The sequence below is a fragment of the Monopterus albus genome, unplaced genomic scaffold, assembly GCF_001952655.1.
Source record: "Monopterus albus unplaced genomic scaffold, M_albus_1.0 scaffold27.1, whole genome shotgun sequence".
Classification (NCBI taxonomy): Eukaryota; Metazoa; Chordata; class Actinopteri; order Synbranchiformes; family Synbranchidae; genus Monopterus; species Monopterus albus.
The window spans coordinates 2,123,939-2,137,964 of record NW_018127907.1 but is presented as its reverse complement, the minus strand read 5'-3'; the positions used below and the strand labels follow the sequence as shown (position 1 = coordinate 2,137,964).

Here is a 14,026-nt window from a genome sequence, read left to right as displayed (position 1 = left end):
AGGACTTTTGAGGAAAAGAAGAAAAACAGTGTGAACTTAGAGAAATCTGAAAGACACAGGGTCGAGATCAAACTGCAAACTGAAGAAAAGGGCAGAGATCATAACAGCTTTGCAAGAGAGAGTGAAAGGGATGAAAAAAGAGTAAAGGAATGGCAAGAAAAACACAAAATAGGCACAGAAAGCAGTGAGAGAGAGACAGAAAGATCTAAAAAGCAGTGGGTTACCCCGAGCTACAACACACTAGATAGCATTCGGTTAACAACACAAAACAGACCGAGATCAAACATCCAACCTTCAGTAAAACAGAATACACCAACACAAGTGAGAATTTCATCTTCCAAAGTCATTACTTCACATTCATCCACAGGCAGAATGAGAGAAGAAGTCGCACAGAAAGAAAATAAAGACATACACAAGCCAAGAGTAAAGCCTGAGATCCACAATTTCCCTATAATGGAGCCAATTCACCCCTGGCTCCATCAGAACAACCAGGGAAGAGGGCAAGATACCATTTCCAGGGCAACACACACAAACCAAGATGGAAATACAGGACGACGGGGTGAAGTGAATCCTGGCAGGAATCCCCAGCCTCCTAGAGTCTCCCCGAATTTCCACCGGCCATCACAGAATCAGCATCATCATTACTACCCCCACTACCCTTCCTGGCCAGATCAGAGGTCATTTCCTCATCAAAGCAAAGGTAAAGCAGCTGTGCAATTATTAAACACTGTTTTGAAGTAAAGTGTGATTGATAAAAAAGTATATGAGGAATGCAGTTTAAACAAGACTGCTATATTGACTTTCCTAGCTAATATACCCAAAATAATATTAAGTTGGCTTGGTGTTGGGGCAGCACAGCTGTGGTTAGTGTTGTTGCCTCACAACATGAAGGTTCTCCTTGTGTGTGTGGTTTCTCTCCGGGTACTCTGGCTTCCTCCCACAGCTTAGGTTGATTGGAGACTCTAAATTGTCTATAGGTGTGAGTGTGTGTGGTTGTTTGTCTACGTATCAGCCCTGTGATAAACTGATGACCTGTCCAGGGTGTACCCCACCTCTCACCCAGGGTCAGCTGGGATTGGCTCCACTCTCCATGACTCTAGTCAGGAATATATAGATAATGGATAGATGGCTTGGTGTTATGTTATGATAGGTAACTCAGTGTTCACTCTCTGTTCCTAGGTCCAGGGTCACACCCTGAGCCCACCCATCGGCCCTGGCCACTCCACCACCCCTGGGTTCCAATCCCAGCTGTCACCAACAGACCTGAAATCACAGCTGACACTGTCAAACCCATACCGGCAGTTTCTGAAACAACAGGAAATTCCAGATTTACACTCTCCAATTCATACCTGACACATCCTCATCATCAAAATCATCTTGTGGATAGTAGGCCCCAAACTAGAGATCAACTAGTATCAAGGCTAAGGAACAGGTACAGACAGGTACGATAATATGCAGTATGTAATATGTGACTTTGTGTATTTAAAGCTCCATAGTGTACTTCATAAACATACTGTACAATACCATAAATGAAAAGTGCTCTGTGTAGTTTGCTTGCCTTGCAGTATGTATGATTTTAACTTCAGTGTTTGTAAATTTGGGCTCAAATGCAAGCTTCTTTCATGGCAGGCATTTTGACATGTTATAGCCACACAACAGGTGTAATTAAAACATTAATAGTAACTTAAATCCATTGTTTTACCCTGTCAAGGGCCCTACTTTGAGGCATGCTGGCTCGCTGAAGTGACTGACTAATATGTTGACTGCTATGAAAAGTTAAAACATCTAAAGTAAACAAAGGCATCAGCAGCAGCAGTATGTTTGGGTGCAACCAGGAGATCTTCTATTACAACACAGCTCTTACAGGTGTTTGATGAGGAAGAGGTTGGTGCGGTACTGACTGTGACGTCAGTTGGTTCAGCTCAGATTATTATAATTTTACACTTTAAAACAGTTGAGATTATTATTATATTATTCTTATATATTATTTTTCAGCAGTAGCAGGCAGCTTATTCCATCAAAAATTTATTTCACTGTAAACCTAATTCTGGGCACCAAACAGACATAGACAAAATTAGGAAATAGCTGTTGAACAAAATTGAAAATTGTATTAGCTGTTGGTGAAGAGTCAGAAGTAAAAGGGGAGCAACCACAGCAACCATTTCCAAAAAAGTTAGGACGCTGCATAAAGTGTAAATAAAAAATGAATGCAATGACTTGCAAATTATATAAACTGAAAATATCGCATATACAGTACATTAGTATAACAAAGAACAAATCAAATGTTGAAACAGAATGTATTATTATTATTATTATTATTAGTAGTAGTAGTAGTAGTAGTATTTACAAACAATATGCTCATTTTAATATTTGATGCTGGGAACACATTTAAATAGTTGGGCCAGATGATTCTCATGAAAGCAAATATATAGAAATATATAGCATTTATCTTTGTACTGTTACCAAATGAATATGGGATATAATGGGCTTTCAAAATATTTCTTTTATTTTTTTGGAAATGGGGTTGTATGTTAACATCATCTGTTAATTTGATTTGAGGTTTTACTAATGGCCAAAAAATAACTGATGCAGCTTTAAGTGATTTCAAAACAGTAGACCAATATATGATTTTTGACTGACAAGGTTGTGTTTTTATTAAGAAAATACACAGACATAGCACAGACCAACAGCATATTCACTTACAGTATGTTGCAGTTATGATGCACCTCTTTTTCAGGGTGACCTCAACCAGTAAAATGTTTCTGTTAGGGTAGGCATAGCTTTACGTCTACAGTATATGTGCTAGAAAAAGGTCCTTGCTCCTCTCTTATCGGACACCGCTCACTCACAACGTAATCATACTGTATGTGTGTTTATAACTGGCTGCGGCTTTTCTGTACTGACAACAAATATTGTTGCTGGCAATTTCTATTATTTTTTTTATTTTAACATGACTTTGCTAGCAGCACAACTGCTAATAGCACAATTGCTAATGAGGGCAAAGATGATGAATCTGACATAAAATGTATCATTTCAGATAGAAACTGGCTGATACTATAATGACTTCAGGTTGATTATACATTTTTATTTGAATTTTTCCAGGCACAGCTTGATCGCATTGCTCAGCTTGGCAGGATGGTGACACCCAAACCTCACTCTAGCTACCATGATCCTCTACTCCTCATTACACCTAAGCCCAACCCTCCCTCTCCACATAGACCCTTCATCCCCAAACCACCAGCACCTACCGCTTCTTACACTAACACCCAGCAACCTCCAAATCCTGCTAAGCCTTCATTATCATCACTCCCTGGTTTCATCTTGGCACCTCACCCTTACCACCCCACCACCCCTGGGGTTCTGTATGAGGGTCAGCAGCCCATTGGAGGTAGGTGTACAACTGAAACAATTAGCTATGTATTTATAATGGAAAATAACAAAATATTTTAATAACTAATTTTAAAATAATAACATTTTTGATGATTGAATGTGTCTTTGTAGCAGGAAAAATCAGCTCTCTGCGACCCACAGCTGCACCTCCTTTCCCATGGGTTTTGGGAGCTGGGGGTGGTGGGGTGAAGCCTCACATTACCACAGTAACTACAGCTAGTGTGTCGGTGCTGGCAGAGAGTGATGTGATCCTGCCTTGCAAAGCAACAGGAAATCCTCAACCAAATATTGCATGGACTAAAGTCTCTACAGGTAACATACAAAGAGATGAAGAGAGCCCATTTTCATTGGCCCCTGTGTCAGATCTCTCTGCCATTGTATTCAATTTTTTTTTCTTTTTTAATTTAATTTAGTCAGAAATTGTCACCATTTCATCATTTTACCTTTCTGTTTCTGCCTCAGGTGCCACAATTCCAGCCAATACCAAGCACGGTCTCCGCTTTGAAGTATTCAAAAATGGAACTTTTGTTATTAAAAACATCCAGCTCCAGGATCGTGGCCAGTACCTCTGCACAGCCCAGAACAGGTTTGGATCAGATCGCATGGTCATCACCTTAGCTGTGCAGACTGAGACACCCAAAATCCAACTGCCTAAGTCCACAGAGATAGCAGCATACCTAGGGAAAAGTGTGGCTCTCAACTGCCTTGCATCTGGAAAACCACCTGCCCAAATCTCCTGGATTCTTCCAGACAGGACATTTGTACGTGAAGTTGGGACTGTTCACACTCTCCTTTCTCCAGTGTCTCTGCTTCAAAATGGGACCCTACAAATTCACTCTTCCAATTTCTCCAGCAAAGGAGACTATAAATGTATTGCAAGTAATGCAGCAGGTGCTGATACAATCACTTATCACCTCCATGTGGCAGCTCTACCTCCAAGCATAAGTGAAGGAGTAATGGATACTGTGATCATTCAGCCAGGTATGGTGCAGAAATTTAAAGTTATACAAAACACAGCTACCTCCATAATAAAAAGTTTTTCTCACAATATGTTCGATAAATAAAGACAGAATGTTCACAATGTCAAAACAAGCAATCTAAACTCATAAAATCCCATCTACCCAGGCAGGAATGTGTATGTCCACTGCTCTGTGAAGGGTGAACCAGTGCCTGCTCTTAAATGGATACTCCCGGCAGGCCTCCATGTTAAGCCATCGCAGGTCCTGGGACGCAGGCTGTTTGTTTTTCCCAATGGGACACTGTTTGTGAAGAATGTTTTGCCATCTGATGGTGGGAGGTATGTATTCATTTTAATGTATTTTAATATAATTCTGTCTGTATGTATGTGCTGTTCAAACGTCTGGTTAAATAATTGTCATCTGCAATCCTGTGGACAGACATTTTGGGGGACAGGCCCTCAAGCAAAGAAAAAAAAAGGGGGCACCTGTCCCACATCTTTGCATTAGTACATAAATGGTAAATCTGACCACAATGAAAATTCTTTAAAAGCTAAAATAAATAGTAAATATATAAAATTGAAAATTGATTTAAAAATCCTGTCCTGCAAAAAGGGGCACTTATCAAATCAGAAGGTGAAAGGGAAGGTGCTTGAGCACCACCTGGGGTCTCTTTGTGCACATGCCTGGTCATCAGCCATGATCCAGTCAAGCAACCTAGTTAAACTAGAATGTTCTTTATTTATTTTTTGGTTTCCTTCTAAGTTTTTTATTTTTTTGGTATGAAAATCTAGAATTGATTTTTTTGTATTGTATTGTATTTTATAAAGGCCATAAGTTTTATTATGCGCTCAGTTCCAAATAATGGAGATTGTATAACACCACAGAGGCTAGATACAAATTTACTATGAGTTTTACATGAAATGATGTTATGACATTATGACAGAATACACTGGTAGATGGTACTTTGAACATTTTTAAATGAAACAAATATGTTCAATCTTAAGCAGCATATCATCATACATTGATGGTTATAGCTGTCTTGTAGGTGGTTCATTGCGAACATCCTCTGTTCACTAGCTACCTTTAACACCAAGGTGCTTATCTGTTGTTTGCAGCAAGGTTTCGTAAATCTCCCATGAAAACTAACAATGGAAATTATTTTAAACTTTCCTGGTGAGCAACAGCACGGAAACTACTAGCATTAGAATTCTGTGGTCACTCCTGAGTTCCTAGCAGGATATGACTACGACTGTGATTTTATTGAACCAGTATTGTAGCTTTTTGTCATATACCTAATAGAATTATGGGGATTTTAGATTTGCCATATTTGTTAAATGGTGATTTATGATTTCACTAAGCTGTGAGTTTGTAAGTCCCATCTGCTATGGATCTTTTCTCAGGTATGAGTGTTTGGCCACTAATGTTGTGGGCATTGCTAAAAGAACCATCCAGCTGGAGGTGAGGTCAGATCCCCCCTCCTTCTCACACCAACCTCCTCCTCTTCCCATCCCTCCAATCCACCGACATGCTGTGCCATCCCGCCAACACTCTGTCTCAGCTATGTATGGTTCTGCTGTCTACCTTCACTGTCCAGAGTCTACTGGATCCACAAGAGGGACCATCTGGCAACTACCCTCCAAGACCATCATGGAGCATCGGTACAGGTAACTGAAATGCCACTTTTAAACTCCATAAACCATTAAAGTACAGACCAAATTATAAATACATTAAAATGTTACTGTTGCCATTAAACTTGACTTCTTCAGTCTCATTTCTTTCCCCCACCTGCCTTTAGTCCAGAGAGACCAATTAAAGTTTTCCAGAATGGGACTCTGAGGATTCTTCAACTAACAGAGCTGGATGGTGGAAATTATGTATGTGTCTTTCAGCGGCCCAATGGGGAGGACATGGAGCTCTTCCAGGTATGAACAGGACAGAAAACAACTTCAAGCGAGTATATTTCACTGTCAACTCTTTTCCATTCCTCTACTTTTAATTTATGACTGAACATTTTTGTTCATTAAGAATCCACTTGTCAATGACTATCAAAGTCAGTGGTGTAAAGGATTCTAATTTGCCTTAATATGCCATCCTTCAGGAATCAGAGGATTTTTGTACATACAGTAATAAGAGAAGGACTTTTATTTTGCAGTATACAATGATCAGGCATAACATTATGACCACCTGTACATCTGTATGCACTGCAATGCATTTGTGTTTATGAAGCTCAAAATAGGTTGCTATAAATGTATAAATTCAATTATATGTTCATTATTGAGGTCATAGTTATAGGTGGCATCGTACTGGATTACATTATATTCAGAGATATCTCTATATTTTCATCCTGCCCATTGACATAAATTAGAGGGTCAGAATATTAGGAACACCTCTGAATATGATAATTTTTTAAATTCAAAAATAAATTACATAACATAAAAATAATTGTATGAAATGTAAAATAAAAAAAAAAAAAGACAACTGGGTTGAGGAAATCCTCTCTCACTTGTCTCCAAATGGTGCAAAATGCTGCTGCTCGTCTTTTAACAGGTACTAGGAAATTTGACCATATAACCCCTGTACTGGCCTCTCTCCACTGGCTTCCAGTCTGTTTTAGAATTGATTTTAAGTTATTGATTTTTGTTTTTAAGGCTCTTAATGGTTTGGCTTTATTTTACTCCACTGAACTAGTGCACTGGCACAAACCTACAAGGTCCCTCAGATCTTCAAGCCAGTTTCTTTTAGAGGTTCCTAGGGTCAGATATAAATGCTGGGGTGACCATGCTTTTACTGTTACAACCCCTAAATTGTGGAATAGTCTACCTTATAATGTTAGGTCAGCTACTGACCTGACTACTTTTAAATCCCTGCTTAAAACATATTTATTTGGCTTGGCTTTTAATACACAGTAGGGCTTGATGCATTCCTTTTAACTCCTTTTAATTTAATTTTAATTTATTGAACATATGTTATGTGTGTCTGTGTTATTGTGCTGTTTTATTTTTTGCACTGATCTTATTTACTTTATTTTAGTCATTTATTGTGATTTTATTTTCCCATGTAAAGTAGGATGGATGTTGTTTTAAAGTGCTATATAAATAAATTTGATTTGATTTGAAATCATTAAATACTGAGTGACAACCTGCATCACATGCAAAGACATTAAACAAAATCATTCACTGGAGTCACTTTTGACCCATTTTGCACATCAGAGGGATAAAAATGTACAATTAGTTTGTCAGAACAAAATGAATTCACCAAAGTTCTATGCATGGGGAAAAACGTTTGCTGTTTCTTAACTAACGTTCTTCACATATTTGCTTTATCAGGTGGAGGTGTTAATGACTCCTCCAAGGATCGAACATGTTCGGACTGCACAGACCAGGGTCGCCTTCGGAGAAAAATTCCAGGTATATTAGTGGTGCTAGTAAAATAGGTGGGATCATACATCATAGGTACTTTAAAGCTATGGACAAATTTTCCATGCCACCTGTGCTTTCTACTTTACTTTATCGCTTATTTGAGACTGTCCTTCCAAGAAAAAGGACAGTGCCATTTACTATTAGTTTCTTTTCACCATGACTATGATTACTTCTAACCTCAACCAAGTAGTAACCTATATGTTTATTACTGGAAAATGATATCCCAGTGTCCACACTCACAGACTCACAGACTTTAAGGTGTGTTCCCAGTAAGTTAATGAGGGCTCAGGAGTGTCCCACTGTGAAATTGTCAAGTGCACAAGGGTTCGCTTATCCTCATTTTGAGCTCTTTATGCTCACTTTTTGTAAGTCGGCATTTCTGCAGAGTTGGTCTGAGGGAATTCTCCACAGTTCATAGCACTGTGACATTAACCATGGGATTAGCTGGAAGGGTAAAAAGGTAAACAAATGCCATAAAACACAAATAAGAAAATGAACAGTAAATGAACATTCATTCTTATGTTAATTGTTATTCTAATGCTATTGTATGTGGCTTTGGTCAAAAGCATCTGCTAAAAACTGTAGCCTAACAAACATAAACATTCTATATTACACACCAACTTCATTCATCAAATATTTATTTTCTTTTTTGCTGTTTTGACAAAAAGCATATATTAAATTGATAAGGTAATTGACTATTGCCCCTCATCTGCTCTGCAAGGCAAGAGTCTGGATCATGTTCAAATCAGCAAGTCACGCCCTGAGGTGTCTTGGCTGAGGAAAGTAAAAAACCTAAAATAAAAAGCTCTAAACCCACAATAGTTAAAATCATGGTGTTGTTTTGGCGTTGTCATGGTGATGTCATAGCCTAAGTCACAAAGTGCTGTCCCATTTTTATTTACACAATTTCCAGCCCTCGCAGATTCTCGGAGTCAATCACTTACAGGTGACGTCACTTATGTCTTTGAGGGCTTAAGGTCAAAGGTCAAAGTGTTTATTTGTCATATGCACAGTTAGGAAACGTGTTTCCCTGTACAATGAAATTCTTACTTTGTCGTCCACATGAATGCCACATTATACAAGTGAAATATAAAGTGAAATATAAAGTGGATGAGCAATAACACAAATCTAAATAGGCAGTAAAATCACAAATCTAAGGCACTTTAAAGCAGCAAGTGAAGGGAGCAAATAAAAATACAACAAGAACACAATATAATGCAGAGAAAATATATGCTACGTGGGAGCCGTGGAGTGTATATACTCTGTAGTGAGTGTGTAATTGTGCATGTGCAAATTGAGTATGTAAACAGTCCAGATGGAATTACATGAGGTAGACCCTGAGTCAGCTGTTTAGGAGTCTGATGGCATAGGGAATGAAAGAGTTTTTCAGTCTAGTGGTCCTGCATTTCACATTTCTGAACCTCCGACTGGAGGGTAGGGAGGCGAACAGTCCGTGCTGGGGGTTCTAGGTGGACTGTGTTGCAACAGGCCTCCCCGATCCAGAGGTTTCCTGGAGTCTCCCAGATGGAACTTTAATCAACAATGCTCTTCAGTCGGATGACAGTGGCCTCCGCAACCGCCGCTATGTTATTTTTGGCAATGGAACTTTACTTCTCCAGCAGATGGGCAAAAAAGATGAGGGTGACTACACTTGTTATGCCAAGAACAAACTGGGCAAAGATGAAAGAAAAGTGAGTGTCAAAGTGGAACCGAATGCTCCAAAGATTAGATTAAAATCACAGTCAGTGGTTACAGTAAAGTTAGGACAGTCAGCTAAACTGAGTTGTCAGGCAACAGGTGAACCTGCACCAAGAATCATCTGGATCTCGCCACGAAGTGATGTGATATCTGCCTCATCGGACAAAATTCAGATTATGGATGATGGGACATTAGTAGTGAATAAAGTAACACTGGCTGATGAAGGGAAATATGCATGTGTGGCACGAAATTCTGCTGGTGATGATGTTAAAAACACGAAACTTGAAGTTGAACCCCAGGAGCCTTTTATCAATGGCATGAAAGGGAAGAGTACCTCAAAGGTTTTGGGCGTTTCCTATCAAACAGCGCTTCTGAATTGCAGAGTGGAAGGGAAACCTGAACCAAGAGTCTGGTGGGTTACTCCATATGGCCTATCGCTCACAACACCCTACCTTGGTGGTCGCTTCCAAGTCCATGGAAACGGAAGCTTGGAGTTGAGAGGAGTGAGGAAAACAGATGAAGGGAGATACATGTGTCTGGCTAAAAACAATCTGGGTGAGGCCTCATTTTTGGTTGAATTAGATGTGGCATCACTAGCCGAGAAACCTAGTTTTGCTGTTCCCAATATTGAAATCTTACCAATAAAGCAAGATGGTGGGGAACTGATCCTAGAGTGTCCTGCTCGTGGCAAGCCAAATCCAGAGTTTGCATGGGTACTACCCAATGGAACGATGTTAATGCCTGGTGTTAGACTCCAACGTTTCACCCATCATCAGGGTAACGGAACTCTACGGATCTGGCAACCAGTTGCAAGTGATAAGGGGGTGTACCGGTGCCTAGCAAAAAATGTGGCAGGACAAGCAGAGAAACGTTATGCCCTGGAGGCAGGCAGGAAACCGGTGATCAGAGGATCTACAGGTATGTATTTTGTATTTTAACAAATCTTCTTTGTTTGGGCAACACAAAAGCTAAGGATGTTTTCAAACCTATAGTTTGTGTGCTCTGGTCTGAATCAGAGAGAGGTTGGTAAACTTCTCTTTTTTTCCACACAGAAAAAATTAAAATGCACCAGAACGAATCATTAAAAGTCACATGACAACATTCACTTCACTCACTGGTTAAAGGTGTCATGGGCTAAAGGTCCCGAAGATGGTCCTATTTGCAAAAATATCTAGAAGGCAACAAACTTCCTCTTAGGAGTCGGAGTATGATTTCTGTGTTCAGATATGCCAAAATGAATGGTACCAATGGGTAAACTGAGCCAGAATCTGATTCAGCCAGAATGAACAACACAGGTTGGAAAGCACCCTGACAGCACATGAGGAAGTCATATTCAATTTGGCTTCTCTTGTATTGTGTCAGTTTTTATCACTTTTGCATGACACCCACTCACTGTTACAATTTCACATTTCCAGGTGGGATGAAGATCTCTTACGGCCTCAGTCTCAACTTGCCCTGCACTGTGGATGGCTGGCCACAGGCATCTATCACATGGACCCTACCCAATGGCCTTGTTTTGGACAAACCTCAAACCATAGGCCGAATATCTTTCTTTGCAAATGGGACCTTCCAGCTCCGGCAGGTCACTACATTTGACAAAGGAACATACACCTGTAAAGCCTACAACTCTTTTGGCTCATCAACATTATCTTATCCAGTTGCGGTCATGGTTTTCCCACCACGTATCACTAACACACTAACTTCAATCACAAGAGTCAACCGGGGATCACCAGTGACATTAAATTGTGTTGCAACTGGTTTTCCCAAGCCAGATATATCATGGACGTTGCCTGGACGCACAACGCTGGTTCCACACAACCGGTACACAGTGCAGGGAGGGATTCACATGACAGAGGAGGGCAGTCTGGTCATACAGAACCCTATGCTCATGAACTCAGGCATTTACAAATGCAATGCTAAAAACGCACTCGGAACAGACTTTAAATCGACATATCTACAAGTGGTCTGAGTATTCTGTTGGGAAAATCTCAGAGACTGGGGGTGGAGCACTCCCTCAGGATTTCAATATACTGTACATGTTAGGATGCTCCGGAGACAGACTTAAAGCTGCCCGATCGGTGATTTGCTTTGAGATACCTTCCAAGAAAGCAGACAGTTTCAGAAGCGACCTTCACAGTGAACATTCATCATTTGTGATTTGTTACTGCAAGTATGTTTTTTTGTGGTGCAAATGTTGCAGAAGTCATGATTCTGCATTTTGGACCTTAAAATATATATTCACTTCTCTTAATGCCTTTGTCTACTTAAGGCTTTGATTTTTCAGCCTTACCTCAAACATGTGCTTTCATTATTCCCCTTACAGCATTATAGTGTGTAAAGTTTTACGTACTCTACTTAACTTTAGAAAACACAGAAGAGACATTCCCCTCACATTCATCAACAGACAGTAATATGGAGTGGAGTGGCATAATTCCTATACATTGGTATAGCATCAACTCTACAATTCCTGCTTATAAAGTGCCATATTTTATGAACTTTTAGTGAGCAGTGATTCTTTTGTGTGAGGATTCAAATACCCTCTAATGCCACTGTGTATCACATGAATGAATTACTGTATGTATCAATGTCATTTATTCATGTTCATAATGGTCAGAACTTGGTAATAGATCATAATGGCTATATTGTGAGCTTGCAGTAGCTATTACACACAAAGGTGACACATAAAAATATGTAGGTATATTATTTATAAGTAAAAGATAAAGTAAACTATACAGGTGTGCATTATTGCTTTGTTTGTTTGTTTGTTTTAATCAGCTAGATGTTTTTTCTGTATTAAAACAACAATGCATGCCCTAATGCAGACTGGCATGATGAGTACTCACAAATTTTATGTAAAATGATGTGTTAGGTCACCAGCATTGCTACTGTTCACTATCCCACCCGTGGGACAGCACACACTCATCCAGTTCATTCTCAACACAACTGCAACACGCTGTACACCGCTAAGAAGCTCTCACAGTGTCAGCTTTACATAGCTGACAATTTTATGGTCTCCTTATCACTGCAACAGGCATTTTCATTTATAAGCAGTATGGCACACAGAACAGAGCACTCGGTCCCTGCCTTTCACTGTTGTCTGAAGCACAGATGTGTATCCAAATGGCCAAAGCTGAGCATCATTTTCATCACAAGATTCCAATGAACTAAATCCGCCAAAGCATTAGTATGGCAAACATTGGGGGATATTTACAAAGCCTGTTGCAAGTTACCGTCAGGCCCCGAAAATAATGCGGCACCACAATGTTTCAGTTTAGGGGGGTGTTTATCAAAGCTGATGATGTAAATGAACACAGCCGCAGCAGTGTTAATTTGAATGCGCTTCAGCTGGTAAGGACGTGTCTGTACTGTGCATGGGTGGACTGAGAGGGACAGGAGACACTGAGTGATTCAGCTGTGACTTACAGTAACTTTAATATGCTTGAAGAACTCAGCAAACTTATTTCGGGAACTATGGTCACGTAGTCTCCTGCCAGTTAAATCATCTTTTATTTTGTTCACTAATTGAAGCGTGGTTTGACCTGAAAGCCTGCACAAGTCCCTCACATTCTCCTCTGGTGAGTGATGTGATTTACATTTAACTCCAACAAGATCTCAGATGACTAACAGCTGCCATGCTGAGAGCAGGGCCACAAATTTTAAACCTGCTCTTGCCTTAAGTTAAATTTCAGCTGCAGCTCCCTATGTTGCTGCAATAATAAATCAGGCGCTGAGAGTATTTCTATAAATTTCCATTCTCTCTCTCCTTATTTTTTGCATCGCCTTAAAATACAAATTATTGCATGAGACCCAACATGGAAATTCCTGCAATGCCACTCTTCTTCTGTTTTTCCACCACAAAATCCCGCTTACTCCGTAGTAAATATGAGCAGATACAATGTCACTTTTTAGCACTAGAAAATGAGGTATAAAACTTTAATAAATATCCCCCTAAGTGTCACAGAGAAACAAAAAAACAGAGTGGTTCTCGATCAGCGGTCTTTGTTCAGTCTTCTTTTAGGCTGATATCCTCGTCCACTGCTAGTGCTCCACACATAAAGAAAATGACCCATTTACCTGCATGTAGCTCTTCCACTGGTGAGTAAGCACAGTGTAGCCAGCTGACCAACTCAGTGAGGACAACCGACATTGCCCAGGGTAGGGATGTTATTTGGGAAAATGATCATTTATACTCATTTTGACTGTGCAGTTGTAAAGTTTAGAGAGTTACTGTATCTTACAAATGAGACCAGGGTCACAAATGTAATCAAAAGCATTGAAGAACAGTAACATTTTTATTTTGGGTACGTTATTTTTAAGCTTGTGCACAGTAATCAGGATACACGATGGTGTCCTGCAACTGTTAATGTTGGAGGATGTTTCCTCAGTGTGAGCATCAAATCAAAGTGATGTTTAGTTCTGCGGCGTTTAGTACTAGTGAGAATTAGGACTGAGAGTTAGTTAAAAATCTATGGACACAGCACACTTAACACATACAGTTTTTCTTTTCATTCTTACTGAGGTATAGCACAGACCGGCCTAATTTCTTTATCATATATATAT

The 14,026-nt window shown here is 39.7% G+C and overlaps 1 protein-coding gene across 1 annotated transcript; it reads left to right on the top strand.

Moving 5' to 3' along the window:
• Nucleotides 1-110: 110 nt before the first annotated feature.
• On the top strand, nucleotides 111-12,123 carry LOC109957557 (matrix-remodeling-associated protein 5). Its single transcript, XM_020595520.1, has 11 exons — nucleotides 111-700; nucleotides 1,180-1,442; nucleotides 3,103-3,388; nucleotides 3,502-3,702; nucleotides 3,853-4,371; nucleotides 4,516-4,687; nucleotides 5,750-6,013; nucleotides 6,145-6,271; nucleotides 7,676-7,756; nucleotides 9,238-10,384; nucleotides 10,882-12,123. Exons 1-11 carry the CDS (start codon nucleotides 373-375, stop codon nucleotides 11,433-11,435), a joined length of 3,942 nt encoding a protein of 1,313 aa, XP_020451176.1. The 5' UTR covers nucleotides 111-372; the 3' UTR covers nucleotides 11,436-12,123.
• The last annotated feature ends 1,903 nt before the right edge of the window (nucleotides 12,124-14,026 follow it).

Bases quoted from the DNA above. Each gene is read 5' to 3' on its own strand.
- LOC109957557 (XM_020595520.1), top strand. From the start codon at position 373: ATGAGAGAAGAAGTCGCACAGAAAGAAAATAAAGACATACACAAGCCA. The intron at 3,703-3,852 runs GTAACATACAAA...TTTCTGCCTCAG, and splicing joins ATGGACTAAAGTCTCTACAG to GTGCCACAATTCCAGCCAAT. The intron at 6,014-6,144 runs GTAACTGAAATG...ACCTGCCTTTAG, and splicing joins ATCATGGAGCATCGGTACAG to TCCAGAGAGACCAATTAAAG.